Source organism: Sarcophilus harrisii, chromosome 6 (assembly GCF_902635505.1).
Source record: "Sarcophilus harrisii chromosome 6, mSarHar1.11, whole genome shotgun sequence".
Classification (NCBI taxonomy): Eukaryota; Metazoa; Chordata; class Mammalia; order Dasyuromorphia; family Dasyuridae; genus Sarcophilus; species Sarcophilus harrisii.
In genome coordinates this window covers 222,090,218-222,114,062 of record NC_045431.1, presented here as the reverse complement: position 1 = coordinate 222,114,062, position 23,845 = coordinate 222,090,218, and the positions used below count along the sequence as shown (strand labels likewise).

The following is a 23,845-nucleotide window of genomic DNA, read 5'->3' as shown; positions in this document are numbered from 1 at the left end:
ACCCTGATGGAGATCCAAGCTGGGCTATACACTGACAGGTTATCTTCATGAATGTGTGACCAAAATCCAAATTAAACTGCGCAGGGAGAAGAAGAGCCCTCCAAATTCAGCTAGACTGAGCCTTAGAAACAAAAGTCATAGCACTTTGCCCGGCCCAGCTTGGAACGACCCACCACAGATGTAGCTTTCTCTAGAACTCAAGGTCACGTCCATTCTCAGATACTGCCATGATGGGGCCTAGAAATAGGACTTTTATTTTTTATTATTATTTATTTATTTATTTGAAATAGGACTTTTATAAAGAGAGCTAACTGGAAGGAAGCATTTAATCTCTGCTGAATGAATAAAGAAAATACAGAAAGATAATTAGACATGGAAAACAGAAAAAAGAGAAATCTTGGGTGGGGGAAAATGGTGGGATATTGGACTTAACCATTGTCTTGGAATAATTCTTTAAAGGAATATTGACACTTGTAATATAAGAAAGACAACACCAGATTTGGAGTGAAGGACATTGTCACATGTTGGTGCTGCTCCTTACTAGCTGCGTCAACCCATTTGGGTTTCATTTTTCTTATCTATAAAATGGGTCCAATACCAAACACACACAAATATAAGCTTGGGCAGCCATAGCTGAAAGCACTCAAATTTTAAGGGTTCCAAATGATGGAGATAAAATAAATATAAAAATAAAAAATAAATAAAATAAATAGCAGTTGGTCTTATAGGAAGGTAATGGAATATTATTGTTCTATAAAAATGATGAACAAGCTGATTTTAGAAAGGCCTGGAAAGATTTACATGAACTGATGCCAAGGGAAACAAGCAGAACATAATAAGAGCAAGAACGTGCGATGATCAACTATGAAAGACTTGGTTCTTCTTGGATCAGTGATCCAAAGCAATCCCAATAGACTTTGGACAGAAAATGCCATCTGCATCCAGAAAAAAAATTAAAGAGACTGAATGTAAATCAACACATGCTATGTTCACTTCTTTTTTTCTGTTTTTTTTTTCTCTTTCCTTTTTGCTCTGATTTTTCTCTCCCAACATGATTCATAAAGCAATTTATTTTAAAAATAAATAAATTTACTAGAAAAAAAGCAACTGGTGGAATTCAGTCAGATGGGAATTTGAAAGTCTTTTGGGGGATGATTCATGTTATACATTTTGAATAAAAAAAGAGATGAATGGAAAAGGCAGAGTATAGAGCTTTGGAGTCAAAAAGGCTTGAGTTCAAATCCAGCCTCAGATATTTACTAGCTCCTGGACAAGTCACTTCACTCTCTTTGCATCAGTTTTCCTCAGCTATAAAATGAGCCAGAGAAGGAAATGGCAAAGCACTGAAAACCAGAAACAAGTTAACAATAGCAGCAAATAGAATCTTCCTCCCAGAGTTGTTGTGGAGTCTAATGAGACCATGTTCACAAAGTGCTCAGCTATATCTTCAAACATGGTGTTAATTCTGGGGGCAGCTAGCTGGCACAGTGGGGCAGAGCATGGGTTCTAAATTAAAATTCAGCCTCAGGCACTTAACACTTCCTAGCTATCTGATTTTGGGCATGTCACTTAACTCTAATTGCTTCACAGCATAACAAACAATCAAATAAAAAAACAAACAAATAAATAAAAAAAATTGAAGACATGGTGATGGACAAGAGGGGGTCAGGAGGCAGAGTGCACAAGTGAGCAGGGTATAAGTGGTTGGGTAGCTTGGGGGGCAGACACTTACTGCAGTTTTCTTCATCGCTGCCATCTGGACAGTCTTCGAATCCATTGCATCTGAAGCGACCTATGATACAGTGGATTCCACTGGCACAAGGGAAGAAAGTCGGGCCACACTTGGACTTGGCTTTGGCTGGAAGAACAAAGACAAACAGACCCGATTATTAGGGGAGACCTTCTAAGGCTAATTCCTGCCTGTCGCCCAGAGTGCTAGACCCATGGGTCCTTTAAGGTTGAGCTTCTGTGTGTAATGATCCCACCCCAAAAAATCCACAGATGAGGAGACAGAAAGGAGAAGTGTCTTTGTTCAAGGTCACACAGCAGTAGCAAAGCTTGTGTGTGGGAAAGTCACTCACCCCCTCAGTTTCTTCATAAATGGAAATAATAATAATTTGATTAATTATTATAATAATATGTATTTTTATTTTATTTTTATATTTTATTTATTTTATATATTTATATAATGTATATATTTTATTATTATAATAAATTCCTACTGTAGGCCATCCACTGTACTATGTACCAGCCCTTACACTCACTGGATTGCTGTGTAGCTCGGATGAGGCAATTGATTTATGGAAAGTGCTTTTTGAACCTAAGTACTATGTAAAAGTTGGATGATATTATTGTTATAGTTAGCAGGCAGCCAGATGCTCAGAGGATAGAGTCCTGAAGACCTGAGTTCAAATCCAGCCTTAGACACTCACTAGTTGTGTGACCCTGGGCAAGACACTTAACCTGCTTGCCTTAATTCACAGGAGAAGGAAATGGCAAAGCACTCCATCCTTGCCAAGAAAACCCCATGGACAGTATAGTCACAAAGCGCTGGACACCACTGAATAGCAACCAGTTATTATTATTATTATTATTATTGTCATCATTATTTTGTAAACAGGCAGTGACAAGGAGACACTGAATAGCAACCAGTTATTATTATTATTATTATTTTATTATCATTATTTTGGAACAGGCAGTGACAAGGAAACACTAATAGCAACCAGTTATTATTATTATTATCATCATTATTTTATAAACAGGCAGTGACAAGGAGACACTGAAAAGCAACCAGTTATTATTATTATTATTATTTTATTATCATTATTTTGGAACAGGTAGTGACAAGGAGACCAAGAGCACAGAGGGGGTAAGTAGAGGCCCTGGGATCAAAACCCACATTCCTGTTAGGTTAATTAGGTTAATAGCCTTCTGTCCCACATTCCCACAGCAAGGAAAAGCTGCAGGTGAATTATTTAGGTCTGAGCTCATAAAACTAGCTCCTGCATGAGGCAGAGAACTGTGTCATTGACACGGGGCCACAGTTTCTCTGAGCTGAAGAGAGGAAGATGGGGACAAAAGAGAAGGGCCCAAGAAGACAATGCCAGAAAATGTTTCTGAGAATGTTTCTTGGGGTTCTTGGGCACAAGCCACGTTCCCAAATAAGGGCATTCTCTGCCAATTCAGAGGAACAGATGTATATAATGGCAAGGGAGCCATTTAGTACTACCATCTCAGTTTACAGATGGGGAAACTGAGGCTGAAAATTTAAATGACTGGCCTGAGCTCATTGAGCTTGAAAATATCAGATCTAGGATTTGAACTCAGACCAGTTGACTAAAAATCTGTTGTTCTTTCCATTCCACTGATGTTGTCAAGTTGAAAAGAGTCTTCATAATGAGAAAGGCTCCCTTCTGCTCTAACAAATTCTTTTTTTCCCTCACATCCCACGGTAGGGGCAATTTGAAAAGAAGCCGCTCACTCTCGTTTGATTTAGTGTCCTGCTGACAAAAGCGCACTGTTTGGAGTAATGTATGTCCCCATTAACAGGGCTGGAAGATCTAAGATAGGATCTGGCATTGCATTGCAGGTATATGAGCGCTCCCTCCTAGTCCGCCCCCACCACAAAGGCTTCTTCCCTCTCTTTTATTTCCCCCACCTCCCCCTTCTCCTTAAGCAGAATCCAAGGTCCTCTAAGAAATAATAGAATAATAGACCATTACTTTAGAGAAAACAGGCAGTAAATTAAGCCAGCGTTACCGCCATCTGTAACACACCAACTTTGGCAGTGGCCAATTCACAATCAAAAGGATTTTAGGACCTGGGAACGTGCCCAGCTTTTAAAAAATCAAAAGCGAGCCGCTCTCCAACCCCTCCCTGCTACCAGGCTGCCCTTCGGTTCCAGATTGGGGATCATTACTCATGGGTTTTTCAACCTGACTAGACTGGAGCAAACAGCAAAGCGATCCTTGCCGTTCTTTAAACATTTTATAAAGTATTGTCGATATAGCCTACTTCTCCTCACCCCCTGGCGGATGGACATTTTTCCTTGTCAAATAACGTCCGCTGAATCTCATTCCCTCCTTTTATAGGAAGGGTTGGTAGAGGGGAGGTAACATGGCTGGTAAATGATTCAAATGCTTCTCTGGGTTGGTTGGCTCTTTGTAGCCCCAGTTCCAGGGCCATCTCTGGTCATCCTGATCTATATTCTTTCACTGGACCCAGAGGGCTCTGGAGGGGAAAGTGAGGCAGGTGATCTTGCCCAGCCCTCCCTCGCTTCAATCCAATTCACTTGCATATCACGGCATCACCTGCCCCGTGTCATGGTCCTCTTCAAGAACAAAGGACAAACCATTACAACTATGACCTCCTGTGACTTAATTATTTATTACAAACGAAGGCTCAGTAAGTGACTGGAATCTAAAAACAAAAGGCATCAGCAAAACTAAAAAAAGAAAAATGATTATTGTGATAGAAAAGACAAAAGTTCAGGAAGTCAGCTACAGAAAAACTGTGGAAAGTGAACTGGATCGGACCCTCAATATTTAAATTCTAAATTTGGCTCAAGCACTTTCTAGCTTTGAATTCACTTTTCTTCTCTGTAAGCTGAGGAACATAGAGTCCCAGGGGTCCTCAAACTACGACCTGTGGGCCAGATGCAGCAGCTGAGGACATTTATCCCCCTCACCCAGGGCTATGAAGTTTCTTTATTTAAAGGCCCACAAAACAAAGTTTTGGTTTTTACTATAGTCCGGCCCTCCAACAGTCTGAGGGACAGTGAACTGGCCCCCTATTTTAAAAGTTTGAGGACCCCTGGCCTAGACTGTCCCTCCATCATCCCTGTAGTCCTAAATCTTAGGACACTACAGAAAAGAAAGTCTACCATGTGGACAGGATAACAGTGATTGCTCAAAATCCTTCCCAATGGAGAAATGAGAATCAGATCAATTTTTTTTTTTTTTTGCTAAACTCTGTACGTTTCTTTCAATATCAGCAAGAAGCTCACTTGTTCCAAGGTGGCTTTCTCGTCTTCCAGCACAGAATCAGAGAATTTCAGGATTGCAATTAAACTTAGCAGCCATCCAATCCAACCCATATCCCAGAATCCCACTACATTTTACCTAGCAAGTGGTCATCCATCCTTGGCTTGTGAGCACCTGGTGGGCAGGATCCCTATGGCTTAGGAGCCTAACAAATGTTTCATCATAAATTGAAGACCTCCATGCAGGAGGAATCCTTTTCCTCCTGAGGCTCTCCACTTCAGTTTAGGTTACATCTTAAATTAATCCCCTTGTGACTTGAACCTACCATTCCTAGTTCAGCCAATTACATAAGTCTACTCCCTCTTCTACTACTTGAAGACAAAGTCTTCATTTGTCCTGGATAAAGCTAACTCATTTTCCCCAATCATTCTCATGTGACATGAATTCAAAACCCTTCACCATTCTGCCTGTCCTCTGTAGCTTGTCGCTAAGGAAAGGGACTGCCCTACGATTTTTATGGTACAGGAAATTTCCAGGTGAGAAAACTCACTATCAATACAGGTTGCCACCTTTTCTGCAAATTAAAACCTAAGACAGTTGCTTAGAGCAGAGACCACCAAACACATGATGTACAACCTTCCTAAATGTGGATGATGATGAAAATATAACTGTATAATATAAATAATATATATACAATATAAATAAAACACAAAACATATAAAAATACAAACATAGATAATATGACATTTCAAAACAAAGTCACTCTTGGCCCATAGGAGTCTTTCTGTATGGTTTAGTGGTAATTATTTCTATTTGAGGTTGATAGCCCAGACCCTGGGAAGTTGAGATTGTCCAGTGGGGCACAGCCAAAATGAGTCAGAAGCAAGAACTAAATCCAAGTTTTCCTTTTCTCACTATCCACTCTGCTTCACTACCTCTTAGCTAATCAATGCCCTTACTAAAATGTGGCACCGAGAACTGAATGTAATACTCCACCTGTTGAGGGCTGAGTACATCTCCATTTATTCCCTCCTGATTCTTAGAATCTTTTCCTCTCTTAATGCAGTTCAAGATTACATTTGCTTTTCAGGTGACCATATCATACTTGTAATTGATGAACTTGTAATCCACCGAGGACCCCAAATCTTTCTCATTAAAAACTGCCTTTTACCCACATCTCCTCCATTTTATACTTTCAAAAGCTACTTCTTAAACCAAGTGTGAAAATTTAAATTTATCCATATTTAAACTCTTAATATCAAACCCTCCTTTTTTTTTTTTTAACTTTTGATAACCTGGACCCTCCCTATCTTCCCAAACTTCTTATCTACTCTTTTCCTTCAGATATTCTGCAATCTGATAATTCTGGTCTCTTTGCCATTTCTAGCACAAGAACGTCATCTCCTGACGCCAGACATTTTCTCTGGCTGATCTGCTTAGTGATTTTAATTTGCAGAGAGGATGACAACCTGAATTGATAAACTAAGGTTTCTCACGTGGCTTCCTTCAAGTCTCCCAGAAGCTTTTTCTGCTCCTACTTAAGCTTATTGCTTTCCCTCAGAAATCTCCAATTTATCCTATTGTCTCTTGTTGGCGTATAGTTATACACATATGGTTCCCCTTAGACTATGAAATCCTTTCCTTAAGAACTCAGATTTGTTTTGGCTTTTGTATCACTAGTATATAACATAGGGTATGGAATATAATAAGGCAACTAGGTGGTCACAGTATACAGTGTTAAGAGTGAGGAAGATGCATTTTCCTGAGTTCAAATCTGACCTTAGACACTTAAAAGCTATGAAAAACTGTGCAAGTCACTTAACCTTGTTTGCCTCAGTTTCCCCATGTGTAAAATGAACTAGAAAAGGGAATGGCAAACCAGTCCAATATCTCTGTCAAGAAAACCTCAAATAGGGTCATTAAGACTTGGACATGACTAAGAAACAACTGTAGGTTCTTAGTAAATACTTATTAATTTTATCTGACTTAAATTATAGGTCCTCCAATCCATATCCCCTCAGTTTTTTTACTGTAATCATGAGATGTTTTATAACTGTTTCCTCTTTTCTCATTAGACTTTAAGGTTCCCTATAGAAAAGAAGCTTCCATGGCACTCCAAAGACTGTACTTTTTCCAAGCTCTAGGATCTTGTGGTCTCTTTGATTTCAAACTTTCTAGAAATCATACTTCAAGATTCCCAGAAATCTTTAGTTGTGAGGATCAGATGACAAGTGGGTGACAAAGCCATGTCATAAAGAATTAAATAATAATATAGATATCTCATGGCTTTGCCTACCCAGCTTTATGCTAGTGGGCTCACTTAGTATGTAGGTGCGTCCACTTGAGCCCTTCTTTTCCATTAAAGAAAGGCTGGGTGTTTACTTGTTAGGTATTTTATAGAGAAGTTTTCTAGCAATTCTAGTCAATGACCTTTACTTCAGCCCTAGTCCCTCTTCTGTGCTCTAGTCCTATAACATTATTTATTGGGCATTTCCAATGGAATGTCTTATAGGCAACTCCATCTCCACATTTCCAAAACAGAGATCAATAGCTTTACTCCCAAGCTCTCCCTACTTCTTAATATTCCTATTTCTGTCAGGGGCACTATCATCCTTCCAGTCAATTTAATAGATAAAATTGGGAGTTGGTCTTCCTTCTTCCTCAAATCTATTCATATTCAATCAGTTCTTTAGTCTTGTCAAGTCTTATTTTCCCCACATCTCTTACCTCCGCTCCCTTTTACCTACTCCCATAGCTAAGTCCAAGTTCAAGCTCTCCTCAGAATAATTGCAATAACCTCCTCCTTGTTGTCTCTTCCTCTAACCTTTCTCCATTCCAGTATATCCCCAATATGGTCATGAAGAGATATTAAAAAGCATCAATATGATCATATTACTGCCCTGGGCTAAGAACTCTGTGGTCCCCACAGCCACCAGAGAAAAGTAACCCTTGTGGAGATGTATTCTCTCAGCTGCTGCTCTTGCAGTTCCTACCTCCTTTAGTGGCTAAGGCTACTAAAAACTTGTTCAAGGAAATCTTTAGCATCAAAACCCTAGATGGGTCAAATGGATCAAGAAATTGGTATGGTCTTATTGATGGAAATGTCATTCAAGAAGCTAAATTATAATCTGTCTTGATATCTTATGCTAAGGACCACTGGATCTTTGCATCTGGCTTGCCACTGAAACTGTCTATATATGGTATCTTCCCCCTATGTCAACGTGAGCTCCTTAAGACTAAAATATCTTACCTTTCCAAGTGCTTTGTATACAGTAAGTACTTAATTAATGCATTTGTATCCTTTTTTTCTTTTTTTTTTTTTTTTTGGTTTGGTATGGCATCCTCTCTCCATTCCAGAGAAACTGGTTCAATGTGCCTTATGGGTTGGTCTGGATGGTCTTAGAAGACCTTTCCAGTATTTGGATCATGATTCTTGAAATACATGGCAGATGCTCAGAAAGAGCTTGCTGAATAATGCCAAGGAATCTCAGGAGGGAAGCAGGACGGTTTGGAACACAGAACTCAGGCCAGATTACATTTTTTAGCCTAGGGTTCTAGCATTTAGAACTGGACGAAAGCTTATGAGATCCTCCATTATCCAGCCTCTCTTAGTTTACATGTAAAAAAATAAAGATTTCAAAAGTTAAAGGGTGTCTAAGAACAAATAGGAAGCATGTGGCTTTGAACCTAACTCCTCTGACTTCAAATTCAGTATTTTTGCCCCTAAGGCGAAATCTGCCCTATCCCTTCCAGGAAGGGATTGGTGGCTGTGCCAAAAGAGATCACTAACCACTATCCAGTAACTATGATTATACTAGTGCTAAAACTGGCAGTTTTCTACTATTTTTTGAAGATATTCTCCAGTGTGTTAATGCTTGTTCTCCAAATCAGCAAGGCCCAAATCAGAGAATTTTTGTTACCAATGGGATTAAGTGATTTCTTTTTACACAATTTTATTAGAAATCACACTTATTCACCACTCATCCCCATCCTGCTTCTTCCCCTTCCATTTTTTTAAATTTTTTTTTTGGCTGAGGCAATTAGGGTTAAATGACTTGCCCAGGATGACACAGCCAGAAAGTATTAAGTGTCTGAGGCCAGATTTGAATTCAGGTCTTTCTGTCTTCAGGGCTGGCACTCTATCTACTACACCGCTAGCTGCCCTTTCCCATTTTTTTAAAAGAAAGAAAGGGGCATGCTCACTGCACCTTATTTCAGAAATTACTAATGAGATTTCTTGTCCTGGCAGCTCAGCTCATTGGGCACTTCAGTCAGAGCACAAGCTATTTCTGAAATAATTCATTTGCTTTAGAATAAGGGTTAGAGAGTCAACAAAAACCAAGAGAAAGATATTGAATGCAGGGGAAAACTAGCATGGAGAAAAGATATCATGGAACAGAAAATAAGACTTGGAGTTAGGACAGTCATCGATTCGGATCCTCCCTTTGACACTCATTGGGCTGAAAGACTCTGGGAATGTCATTTAACTTTTCTGAATCTCACATCTATAAAATGGGAGTGATATATTTATCCCCTCAATTTCCCATGAGTTCCTGCGAATATCAAGTCAGATCCTGCATGTAAAACATTCTGTAAATCCTAAATGACCATTTATAAATGTCTCCATGAACTACTCCCATTCTTCAAAAAATAGGATTTCTCCATTTTGCACATTATGACATGGGTCGCCTGGAGATGAACTCTGGGAGTGAGCAAACCTATTCAGGGTGAGCATTTAAACCAAAAAATGAGCATTTCTCTGCTATCTATTTCAAGGAAGAGAAAAGGAGCTTGGTCTAATCACCACTGAGAGCATTAATAAAAATCACTAAAAATACACGTGTCATCTTTCCTTACTAGCTTTGAAATTACAGGCAATTCTCTTCAATCCTGTGAACTAGTCTCCTCATCCCTGATATGGGAATAAAACTTCTAATATCTATCTTACAAGATTGATTCCAGTATGAAGTAAAAATAATGAAGGTCAATCACTTTGTGAGCCTGAAAATTCTGGTCAGTATATAGAGAGAAGAGGTGGGAAGAATTACAAAGAGCTATAAGTACAATTTCATCAACTTCAGACTACTTCAAATTAAGTCGCTTTCCTCTTTTGATAGGGTTGTTAAGCTGGTAAGAGACAGTATGGTGGTACAGTGAAGAAGTGACTGAGGACCATAGCATCAAGACAACTTAGGTTCAAACTCCATCACCGACTCCTATTAGGTATGTGACTAATAGCCAAATCACTTAACCTCACAGTGCTCCAGGAAACTGTGTCCAGAACTTAGCCATTTTCTTGCATGCAGAAAGCACTTAATAAATGCTAGCTGATTTGAAGAGGAGTCAGAACCATTTGGGAAATTTAGAACTCGTTAAATGGCTGCAAGTACTCTCTGAGTAGACATTAACGCATAAATGTCAACATTGATTCTCTAACAATTGTAGCTTTGAAAGAGCTAGAATTTTTACACTTTTACTTGTGAGAATTAAGTGAGAAAATGTTTGGGAAAGAAGTGTGAAAAGTATAGAGAATTAAGTACATGTCAGGCATCTTGTTGCTTTATGTAAATTCTACAGGAATTGTACACCAGTAGGCTGAGGTTCCACATGCCTTAGGGGGGCCCCTCCTCTTCTTTTAAGGACATGGAAACAAATGGGATTTTTATTATTTTCTTTTCAGTCAAAATAGGTTTGATAAAAAAAACAACAAATCTAAATAATGAGAGTTATGATTTTATTCTTGCTTATGTTCAGAGATTTGTTTCTGTTGATGGTTATTGGTTTTAGATTTTTAAAAAGCAAACCCACAGAATTTAGTTTAAGTGCTTTAAACTTCCAGATCTTCCAAATCTTCTTGATTTGGAAAATCAAATACATGATTTTCCAAAAGGATCATATGGCATTATTGAAGAGGGGCCCCTTAGACTAAAGGGATGAATTAAAACACCAGAATCATTGAAATGATTCAAGAAAAAGCATTTCCTTTAGTTTTTTTGCCTCCCTGAGTGGTATTAGATTGCTTTCTGTTGGGCTGGGATTTCCTATAAATGATTTTTTCTAGAACCAGGGAGCTTTGATACCGGGGGCTCTTCTTAATGCAGGGTGGATGATCACATGTTAAGGATATCGTAGAAGGGTTCCTGAGTGGTTCTAGTTTGGATTAGGTGATTTTTCCAACACTGAAATTCTCAGACTTGGAATAAACATTTCTAGCAAGTATTACAGGGATATGTCGGCCTTGTACCATTCACCATTTTTATCAATAATGTGAATAAAGACATGTGTGGCATCCATATTGATTTTGTAGCTAACACAAAGAAAGGATCGGCAGCCAACATGCTGGATGGCAGAGTTGGGATTCGAAAGATTCTTGACAGGGTAGAATGCTGGGCCCAATAAGATAAGATGAAATTTAAGGAGGATTAATGCAAATTTCACATTTTGATTCAAAAAGCAACTTCACTAGTACAAAACAGGGAAAGTACAGATGGATAGCAGTGCATCTGAAAAAGGTCTGTTAGATTGAGAATGTAATATAAATCAACAAATAGAAGTAATGGAGGTATTGAATATCGTCTTTAATTTGTTATTACTGTCACCTTTGTGACCTTTGGCAAATCACTTTTCCTCTCTCGATTTCCTGTCAAATGAGAGAGTTGGACTCAGTGGCCGCTAAGGTTCTTTATAACTCTAAATCTATGATCTGATAACCATGCGACCTGGGAACCAGAATAAGCCAATGTGCTTGTAAATTGCATTAAGAGGACAACTGAGTCCAGGAAAATACAGTCCCATCCAGGATAATTATGGTTTTATTCTTCTCTGGTTAGACTATATCTACTGCACTGTGATCAGTTCTAGACACTTTTTGGGAAGAGTTATTACTTCGACCTGTTGTTCCAAGTTACCAAAAAGCTAATTTAAGTTTGATGTGAGTAAAAATCTTCTAATGATGACAGCAATTTCAGTGTGAGCAGAATGAATTGCTCTGGGATTCTGTGGGCTTTCTTTCCTTAGAGATCTTCAAGCCAAATGTGTGAGCACTTGTTTACTCTGGAGAATAAAACTGGGATTTTTTTTTTTTTTTTAATTTAATAGCCTTTAATTTACAGGATATATACATGGGTAACTTTACAGCATTAACAATTGCCAAACCTCTTGTTCCAATTTTTCACCTCTTACCCCACCCCTCCCTAAATGGCAGGATGACCAGTAGATGTTAAATATATTAAAATATAACTTAGATACACAATAAGTATACATGACCAAAACATTATTTTGCTGTACAAAAGAATCAGACTCTGAATTATTGTACAATTAGCTTGTGAAGGAAATCAAAGATGCAGGTGTGCATAAATATAGGGACTGGGAATTCAATGTAATGGTTTTTAGTCATCTCCCAGAGTTCTTTTCTGGGTATAGCTAGTTCAGTTCATTACTGCTCCATTAGAAATGATTTGGTTGATCTCGTTGCTGAGGATGGCCTGATCCATCAGGACTGGTCATCATCTAGTATTGTTGTTGAAGTATATAATGATCTCCTGGTCCTGCTCATTTCACTTAGCATCAGTTCGCGTAAGTCTCTCCAGGCCTTTCTGAAATCATCCTGTTGGTCATTTCTTACAGAACAGTAATATTCCATAATTTTCATATACCACAATTTATTCAGCCATTCTCCAACTGATGGACATCCATTCAGTTTCCAGTTTCTAGCCACTACAAAAGGGCTGCCACAAACATTCGTGCACATACAGGTCCCTTTCCCTTCTTTATAATCTCTTTGGGATATAATCCCAGTAGTAACACTGCTGGATCAAAGGGTATGCACAGTTTGATAACTTTTTGAGCATAGTTCCAAACTACTCTCCAAAATGGTTGGATTCGTTCACAACTCCACCAACAATGAATCAATGTCCCAGTTTTCCCACATCCCTCCAACAATCATCATTATTTTTCCTGTCATCTTAGCCAATCTGACAGGTGTGTAGTGGTATCTTAGAGTTGTCTTAATTTGCATTTCTCTGATTAATAATGACTTGGAGCATCTTTTCATATGACTAGAAATAGTTTCAATTTCTTCATCTGAGAATTGTCTGTTCATATCCTTTGACCATTTTTCAATTGGAGAATGGCTTGATTTTTATAAATTAGAGTTAATTCTCTATATATTTTGGAAATGAGGCCTTTATCAGAACCTTTGACTGTAAAAATATTTTCCCAGTTTATTGCTTCCCTTCTAATCTTGTCTGCATTAGTTTTGTTTGTACAAAAACTTTTCAGTTTGGTATAATCGAAATTTTCTATTTTGTGATCAGTAATGATCTCTAGTTCTGCTTTGGTCATAAAAACCTTCCCCTTCCACAGGTCTGAGAGGTAAACTATCCTATGTTCCTCTAATTTATTAATAATTTCATGCTTTATGCCTAGGTCATGAACCCATTTTGACCTTATCTTGGTGTACGGCGTTAAGTATGGATCAGTGCCTAGTTTCTGCCATATTAGTTTCCAATTTTCCCAGCAATTTTTATCAAACATTAAGTTCTTATCCCAAAAGCTGGGATCTTTGGGTTTGTCAAAGACTAGGTTGCTATATTTGTTGACTGTTTTATCCCTTGAACCTAATCTATTCCACTGATCAACTAATCTATTCCTTAGCCAATACCAAATAGTTTTGTAACTGCTGCTCTATAGTATAGTTTTAGATCTGGTACAGCTAAGCCACCATCATTTGATTTTTTTTTATTAATTCCTTGAAATTCTTGACCTTTTGTTTTCCATATGAACTTTGTTGTTATTTTTTCTAGGTCATTAAAATAGTTTTTTTGGGAGTCTGATTGGTATAGCGCTAAATAAATAGATTAGTTTAGGTAATATTGTCATCTTTATTATATTTGCTCGCCCTATCCAAGAGCATTTAATATTTTTTCCAATTGGTTAGATCAGACTTAATTTGTGTGAAAAGTGGTCTGTAATTTTGCTCATAAAGTTTCTGATTTTCCCTTGGCAGATAGATTCCTAAATATTTTATATTATCAGTAGTTACTTTAAATGGAATTTCTCTTTGTAACTCTGACTGTTGGATTTTGTTAGTGATATATAAGAATGCTGATGACTTATGTGGGTTTATTTTATAACCAGGAACTTTGCTAAAGTTGTGGATTATTTCTAATAACTTTTTAGCAGAATCTCTGGGGTTCTCTAAGTATACCATCATGTCATCGGCAAAGAGTGATAATTTGGCTTCCTCATTGCCTATTCTTATTCCTTTAATCTCTTTCTCAGCTCTTATTGCTATAGCTAGCGTTTCTAATACAATATTAAATAGTAACGGTGATAGTGGGCAACCTTGGAATAAAACTGGGATTGTGAAGAACCTCAAATTCATGCTGTATGAGAGCTTCTTGAAAGAACTGGGAACATCTTGACTAGAAAGAAAACTTGAGAGTATGCAGGGGGAAATGGGAGAGAGAAGATGAAGAAGAGGAGGAGAAGAAGAGGAGAAGAAAGGATAGAGAAAAGGAAAGGAAAGGAGGGAGAGGGTGTGTGTGAGAGAAGAGCAAAAATAAGAGAAAAGAGGAGGGAAGAGTTGGAGAGAGAGAGAGAGAGAGAGAGAGAGAGAGAGAGAGAGAGAGAGAGAGAGAATGAGAATCAATAAAAATTGCCTGGATGAGCTCTTAGGTCTTTTCCAATTTTAAATCCATGATATTCCAATCTTAACTAGCCTTCAAGTAGCTGAAGAATCATTTCATGAAAGAGAGATTAAACCTATTCCATTTGGCACAGAGTACAGAGCCAGGAACAACAAGTCAAAGTTACCAAGAAGCTAATTTAAGCTTGATGTGAGTAAAAATCTTCCAATGATGAGAGCAATTTCAGTGTGAGTAGAATGAGTTGCTCTGGGATTCTGTAGGCTTTCTTTCCTTAGAGATCTTCAAGCCAAATGGGTGAGCACTTATTGGGTACCTTACAGAGGGGGATCCCTATTCAAGTACAGTTAGGATTAGAAGGTTGCTGAAGTCCCTGCTAACTTAAATTCTGTGAAGTTACACCCATATCAGTCCTTCATTTTTGTGGTAGTAACATCGTCACTTATTTCTCAGATATGTTATAGTTTTAAATCTTAAAAGGGCAATAGAAATGTGAGTTATTATGTCTTTTGTTGCTAAGCGAAGAAGCGCTTAAAGCGTTGGTCTTGGAATCATGAAAGTCCAGAGAGCAAATCTTGACTCATTTGGTGTTTGTGTGATTCTGAGGAAGTCACTTCAACACTGTCTGCCTCAGTTTCCTCATATGTAAATTGAGATACTAACAATTTCTCAGGGTTGTCGTGAGGACAAAATGAGATAATATTTGTAAAACTCTTCTAGGTAAACATAAGTTATTGTTATTAATTTAAATAACATGACAACTGCAAAGCTGTCACCACCATCACTCATAACAAGTCTTGGATATCTAAATATTTCCCAGGACACCTCCTGATCCAATATGCTGTTCGCTTTCAGGCTCCATGCCTCTGCGTTCTTGGACCTGGTCCCGTTCCCCATCAAGACGAGATGCAGGAGGAATATACAAACACTGAGAAGGAGGGCTCCAGGAGAGAAACACATGGGAATCTGGATTCTGTACAATCTCCTATTCCACTCTCCATCCCAACTTATTAACTAAATTTTATGAAGAATTATAGTTTCTCTGAACTTTAAGGGTCTCCAAGGCCATCCTATCTAGCCCATACCTCTTTAGTGCATTTAGGACAAAGCACTACATCAGCCTTTGCTTCATTGCTTGAATGAGAGGAAGCTACCACTCCCCTTCAGTTATTCAATTTTGAACAGCTCCGTGATTAGCAATTTTCCCCCTGAAATCAAGCCTATATTTATTTATTGTTGGTTTTTGCGTCAATTAATTACTTTTTGTGGCTGGCATCCATCGTTCTTGTTTTATCCTTCGGAGTCAAACACAAAAAAGCTAATCCCTCCCTCAGTTTTTCTATCTGGATGAAGACCATTCCTTTTCCATATGACAATCTAGAGTTCAACAGCCACGGGGAAGACAGAGGTGCTAGGGCTGCCCACAGTTTTAAGGGGTTATTATGTGTTGAGAGTGTCAGCCTATTTCCATCTTGGCTCCTGGCTCAGCATCTCCCCAGGTGGCAATCATGCAAAAGAGTTGGACGCTGCTTCCTCTGAAGCATTTCTCTGTTGTGCCAGAATGCTGATGTGCTTGACTAATCAGGACTCTGGCACCTTGCACACTGCTGCATGCGGCTACGAGGCTGCTGTCACAATGGGCTTTGGTCTGGGCTCCTCATCTTTCAGTCTAAGGCAAGTCACCCCATCTGATTATCAGTCTTGGTTTCCTCATCTATAAGGTAAATAAGAGCTAAACAAGAAGGACTCCAAATCACCCTCCACCTTGAAAAGCCCGTGATTCACTTTGAGCTACATTACAGGCAAAAAAGAATCATGGGATCATAAGATTTTTAAAGGAAGAGATTTGAGTAGAGAGCAAAAGATGAGTCCAAGAGAATGAAAGCTCCTTAAGGAAAGAAATTGTTTAATTTTAATCATTGTATCTTTAGAGTCTGGCACACCGTAGGTTCTCCATGAATACTCCTTGGATTGAACTGAACTTATTGCTAGAGAATCAAGGAGAATAGAAAGCACCATCATGTAATCTCACCTTTGGAAGGGACCTCAGAGCATCAATTTAATCCAGTCCTCATCTGAATGAGAATTGTTTTTCTGCAATATCCCCAACAAGGATCCATCTAAACTGTGCTTGAAGACCTCAAATGAGGAGGGGACTCATTACTTTCCAAGGCATCTGAGCAATGCACACGATTCTCATGATTTATCTCTGGAACCAGGCATAACAAGTCTACTCGCTCATCCATGTGACAGACTTTCAAACACATAAACATAGCTACCATGTCCTCCTGAGCCTTCTTTCTGCAGGTTAAACATTCTACTAATCCTCACAGGGCATGAACTCCAGGCTCTTTGGACATTTTGGTTATTCTCTTCTGGTTGTTCTCCCTCTAGCTTATCAATGATCCTTCTGTTTTCCCTCACTTAAATACAGCCTAAATTTGCCATGGTAACTTTTAGCCATTAGTGCTACTTCTGCCTACTGAGGTCATGAAGAAAAAGTCTAATCCATTATCCATCTTACAACCCTTTAAGTACTTGCAGACAACTATCATTTCCCCTTTAAGTCTTCTTTTCTTCAAGATAACCATCTCATTTCCTTTAATCCTCTTCGATCAATATAAGACATAACTTCCTAATAATTAGAGCTGACAAAAAAAAGAATGGGCTGTTTTTGATGAATAGTGAGGCATTCATTGCTACAGGTTATAGGATTTAGAACTTGAAGCAATCTCAGAAGGCTATTTAGTTCAACCTTTCATTATTACAGATGAAGAAAGTGAAAGCAAAAGATGTGCAATTAAGTGCCTCTCTTAAGCTAGATGCTAAGTGTTATCTCCAGAATTTGAATGTAGGTTCTCTCCTCCATTAGAGATCATTAGAAGGAGGGATGAGTAGTAGCAGTTAGTGACTCCCAGATGGTGACTCGATCCCAAATGAAGTAGATTTGAGGTAAAATGTTTGTCAATCTGAAAATATCAATAGAGAAGCCAGCTTTTTTTTTCCTGGAACATGTATTGAACAACAAGGCAGAGAAGCTCCAAAGACTTGTCAAAATGTGGAACTACTATTCAGTTCTTTGAATGATTCCACCAGAAAAATCCTGGGAGGAGTATCAATATCCCTGAGATTTTGGGGAAGAAATTCAAGACTTTAGTGACACAGTGCATATGGAGGGGAGATGGTATTTATCATAGATACTACTGGAAAATAAGAGAGCCAGAAGAGAAAAGTAGAAATAGAAACTGTCCAGTTGGTTAAGGAGGTATCTTGGAATAGGTTTTGGATTTTTGGATCATGCTTTAATATATAGGTATGGCAATTTTCAGAATGGAATCATTTCAAGTCAACAAAGATTTTTCAAGTCTCGCTAAGTGGTGTCACTTAGTTAAAAAAAAAAAATCCCTACCTTCAAGGAACTCACAGTACAGTGAATATAGCTAACGAGGACGGGAAAGAAAGCTCAGGGCCAAAAGTACTATGGCAATCATCCATTTCAATGCCTACTTGCATATTTTTAAGAGCATAGGTTTTAAGCTATAGATATAATCTAGTCCATTCTCTCATTTCATAGAGGAAGAGACTGATCCATAGAGAGATGAAGGGTCTTGTTCTGGGTCCAATGGGAAAAGATTACAAAGCCAGATTTTAATGGCTCCAAATCCAAATCTGCCTCAAGTCTTGATGTCCATCTTAGCAGACGGTTGTGGAAGACGTTCAGGAAAACACTTGGACTAGGTGGTTTTATGGTTCATCCTGGCTCTAAGAGTCTGTGTTTACATATTAAAAATAGGCTGCATATAAATATAGACTGTATATAAACATATAACATATGTATATGTAAATATAAACATAGGTATAAAACACAAACTATATATGTACATATAAAATACACACACACATACACACACACACATATAAAACAATGATGTTTTGAAAAGAAAAGTTATAAGCTTATTACAATTAGTATCACTTTCAAGATGTCGGAATAATAAGTAGCATATCAAAGCCCCAATAAGAAAAAAAAAAATCAGATTTTGAAATTAAGGCAATATTACTCAGTACTAAAGCATAATAATGCCCACAAAAGCCAATGAAGATAAAAATCTTTGTAAAAGAGAAGAAAAAGAAATAAGCAAGAAATGAATTTTAAATAGTTCATAGTCATCCTTTCTTTGAATTTTCACAAAATGAACTAAATGTAGTCCTTTAAAAGTTGAGAATGACTTTATAGTTGAGGGCCAGAAAGAAAAAGTTGCCTTGGAGTTATTTATAATAACAGACCTTTGAAAAGTGGTGAGTTTGTGGTTCACTGTGAAGAATGAAAAAAAAAATGAAAAGAAAGAAAAAGGCCTCTTTCATACTGGTCACAAAGCAGCTGATGGGCAGTCATGAAAAACAAGATGTCCTGGAATTGGAACCTTTCCCAATTTATTATTGTTTGAACAACAAAACCTTTGACTGGTTTCCGTTGCCATCAAAACAGGGCAGCTCCCTCAATTGCTCAAGCTAATTTCAAGGTCTGCATTAATCAGATCTCTCTCAGCATTATTTCTTTCTAAAGTTGACAGCTTCAGGGATACACATGGCGGGTGTGGAGAGGGGAAGGAGAAGAAGACATGGCTTGACTGGAATATAAATATTAAGAGAACGGAATCATCTGTGTAAGCGGGAGACATCTAGTCTTCCCAGAAGACTCAACAAGCTGGAAAATTCTTTCCCCAAACTTTATAACTTTTAGATCTGGAACTGAAAATTGAATGAGAGGCAACCACCCCTCACAAACAGCTGCTCGGGTTCCCCATAGAAAAGCCTTGCAAATTCCCAAGCAAAGCTGTGAGATGGAATATCTGGTTAATATTCAGATAATTTGGGGGGATGTGACTTTATATCCTCACAGGGATATGGTGAGAGCACAGCAGCTGAGGAAAGCCTTTTCAATAATAATAAAAAAAAATCCTTCAGGATCAAGGGAGATAAAAGTCTATAGACTACTTTCAGCTCTTGCGGAGAAAGGCACTATATAAAAATCTATCATCTTATTGTTTTTATTATTGAAGAAGATGAAAAAGACAGATGAAATAAAGTAGCAAATTTAAGACTAGAAAATCTTCTTGGGTGTGAATTATTGCTTTCCCCAATAATTCATTTTTACTAAGTTTAGAGAGTATGTGAGTATATATATATATATATATATATATATATATATATACTGTACAAGTTTATATGTATGCATGTATAAATGTGTGTGTATATATATGAGCATATATGTATTGTGATTGTGTGTGAGTCTATATGTATGGACATGTGTATGTATGCATGTCTGAGTGTGTGTGTATGTTTAGGTGTGTGTATGTGTATGTCTATATAAGTGTGTGAGTAAACATCTGTATAAATATGTATATCCATGTATATATATATATCAATGTATATGAGTATGTTGTGACTATAGGAGTGTGATAATCCCTTTGCACGGGAAGCCTGGGAGGATTGGAAGATCCGAGAGCTGGCCAGGAAGACCTGGATTCAACTTCCGACTCCCACAGATACTAATCCCATGACTACGGATGATCATTTAGCTGCCCGGTGCCCCTGGGCACCTCAAACTCTGAATTCTAGGTGAGATAGAAGGTGCTAGTCTGTACCAATAGAGGGAATTTCCCACCTACTTCCCTTCCAAGTTCCCTTCCTAGAACAAGATGGAGGAAGTCCAGGTGTCTGTCTGAATTAATTAACCAATCAACATTTATTATAGAAAACAGAAATAAAAGTGAAACAATCTCTCCTTTCCAAGAACTTCTTTCAGATGTACATAACACACAATTCATTTTCTCTATTCTGTTTTTGAAAAAAAAAACAAACAACTTTTGAGGTATTCTAGCCCAAGGATGCACAGAAACTCCTTTCAATTATTAACAGCTATATTTATATGGCACTACATACAATGTTTCATAGGTTGTTACAAATAACATCTGTTTTGATCCTCACAACAACCTTGGGAGGTAGTGGTATTATTATTCCCATTTTATAGAGGAAGAAATTAAGGCTCGGTCACATGGCCAGTGCCCAAGGTGGACTCCACTGCAATGAGGATCTCTTCCTGGATTCCAAGTCCTGTCTTCACCTAGCAGCCTTATTTGTCCAGACTTTTAAAATTTATTTTGAATTTTTTATTTAGTACTAAATGTGGTTTAGTTGACTTTGGCCTCCTGAGACTTGTCATTGCTTAGTGGAAAAACTTCAGGATGGTGGATCTAAGTCCTTGGGATTAAGAACAGATGTGGGAGCAGAAATTTTGGTGAAAACCAAATAGTTTCCACCTTAAAAAAAAGAGTATTTCAATAAAGGCACCACCCAACTCTGAAAAATGATCTCCAGGGAACAATCCTTTAAAACAAAAAAAAAAGGGAGTGTGTGTGTGTGTGTGTGTGTGTGTGTGTGTGTGTTGAAATCAAAGACAGTTTTAAATTATGTGTAAAAACAGGGAAGACATAGGAGTCTGATAATGACTTTTTTCTCCACACCCTTCTTGGATTTAGGCAGCTCTTTACCCAAACTCCTTTTTTTTTTTTTCAGCAGCTTCTCCTGTCTGATTTAAGCTTCATTTTTTTCTCTAAAGAATACTCATTCATTATCATATCCTTTCTTTCACAGTCAGATTTAGCAAAAAAAAAAAAAAAAAAAAAAAAACAACCCTCATCTAAGATTAGAAATTTGGGGTCATTTCTGAAATACTTACCTCTTCCTTAATCCAGTAAAAGAATGATCTCCAAACCTCTTTTTAGAAATTCTCAATAATTTTTGAGCACCAGTCCCTATTATTTATGTCTGTCTGTCTGTCCATCTATCTGCCTGCCTATCTATAGACCTGCCTATTTCTATTTATCTACTTAGATATTTTCTCTATTCATATTTTTTCTTGTACCTATAGCAATCTATCTATAATTTTCTATCTATACTTATCTATTTACTTGTCTATATCTATCATTTTTTTCTCTCCATCTAACCCTCCCACCCACCCACCCACTCACCCATCTATCTACCCACCCACCCATCTTCTGTCTGTCCATCCGTCTGCCTGCCTACCTATTTCTATTTATTTATCTATCCAATATATTCTTTATTTCCATTTTTGTGTATCTATAGCAATCTATCTATAATTTTCTATCTATTCTTATCTCTCTCTCTTTCCATCTAATCCACCCATCCATCCATCTACCCATCCATCCATCCATCTATCTATTCATCCATCCTCCCTCTATCCATCCATCCATCCATCTAGCTATCTAGCTATCTATCCATCTAACCCTTTATTTCTTTGTTTAAAAGTTGGTAAGGCACAGACAGCATTGAATAGAAAGTTGCCCTTGAAACCAGCAGGATCCAGGTTCAAGTGCCTCCTCTTACATACTGATAAGTCACTTAACCTTCAAATAAAGTGACCCTTTTAAATTGCAGAGAAGCAACTTGCATTGATAAAGGGAGTTTCCATACCTAGGAGTTTTCTATACCAATGAAATAACAGGTTTAATCCATTTCCCTATAGGTCACAATGTGTTATTGGGCTAATGATTATGTATGTTATAGAACTCACTTAAAAATAGAAGCATTAAAAGGGTAAGGTATAGATGAAATATTTGACCCCAGGGTCCCAAGGGAGTCACAGGGAATGTCAGCCCTGCCCTTTAACAGTTTTGTGGAGTCTAGATCGCTTGAGGAGAGATTGGAGACAGGAAGTCAATGAGGAGGCTATTGCACAGTCCAGGTGAGAGGCAGGGAGGGACTGCATTAGGATAGAGGCTGGATAAGACTGGAGAGAAGGTCAAGTACTTGAGAGGTTGGATGACAGCAGAAATGATCTGACTGGGCAGTGGACTACATTCAGGGGGAATGGGAGTAGAGAATTAGGCTGAGATTATAAGCCTGGGTGATTGGGAGCATGGTGGTCAGAGAGGAAGTCCAAAAAGAGGGAAGATTCGTGCTGGGAGGACAGGTAGGTAGGTAGATTATTGTATTTATGAGGCAGACTATAATATAGCCGTGTCTGCTCCTTCTGTGACACTTATTTGCACTCTGCCCCATCCAAAATGAAAGAGCAGTGGATCTCACTGACTGGACGCTTCCATGGATGGCAAAGCTAGCCCAGTTAACTGCATTGTTAATTAAGGGAGGGGCTGCTAAAGCCATGAATTGATATGGGGCAGAAAGGAGGATGGAGGAGCAATGGGGGTTTCCAAAGGCTCAGCTGCTGGTGCCAGGGATCAGGTGAGTAAGGTTATAAATGCCTGAAGTGAACGTGTTAAGATAAAGAGGAAGCATGGGAATTTACATAACCAGGTGAGGGGTGAGGGTGGGGTACAGTGGGAAAGTATTAGGTTTTACCCGGTGAAGGGGGTAGGAATGGGGTGGTTGTCCAGGAGAACAGTCTCAAAATGGAGGCTGGGATGTGACCCATCACAAACTCCCTGGAATCATTCCATGGCCTCCATTTTAGAGACCATTATCCATTGGAGGCAGATAATAATTAATATTATTAATACTACTACCCTTACTCAAGTATACAATGTTTTAAAGTATGCAAAGTGCTGTAAATATGACATTTCATTTTGTTCTCAAAACTCTCCTGGAAATTAAGTGCTATTATGATACCCAATGACTTACCCAGAACCACATAAGTAGTTAATGTCAGAGTATGTATTGTAATTTGGGTTTTCTTTAAATCTGATGCTTCAACTACTATGTAATGCTTCTTCTTGAAGCTAATTTGAGAAATTCATATTTTCAATTTTACATTTCTTTTTTCTGGAAGCACCAGAAAACATCATAAAGGGACTTCCTGAGCCTAAGAACAGAGTAAAACCTAAATAGTCCTTTGCTCCCTGGGGAGGCTACTGGGGAAAATCTCAGGAACTAAGAGTGACCTCCAAAACCATTTAGCCCAACTTTTATCCCATTAAGCATCCCATTAAGCATCCCCTTTATGAGATGTCTGACATGTGGTCATCTAACCTCTGCTACCATGGAGGGGGCATTCACGCCCCTACAGCCCTCAGAAGGTACAGAACTCTGCCTGACCTTCCAACTGGATCTGTAGAGAGCACAGCATGCATTGGGGGAGGAGCTCACTCCCTGGTTGCTGTGACTTGAAGGAAAAATCATAGCTTGTCAACTTATCAGAAGGTAACTTTAAAAGTGACTGTGGCAGAGCCAGAATGT

At 38.3% G+C, this 23,845-nt stretch overlaps 1 protein-coding gene across 1 annotated transcript in view; it reads right to left on the bottom strand.

Moving 5' to 3' along the window:
* Positions 1-23,845, bottom strand: part of LDLRAD3 (low density lipoprotein receptor class A domain containing 3) — a 269,577-nt gene that overhangs the window by 117,269 nt on the left and 128,463 nt on the right. Inside the window, exon 3 of the mRNA XM_031942063.1 lies at positions 1,733-1,858. Coding sequence (XP_031797923.1) covers positions 1,733-1,858 — 126 coding nt within the window. The remainder of the gene's footprint in view (positions 1-1,732; positions 1,859-23,845) is intronic.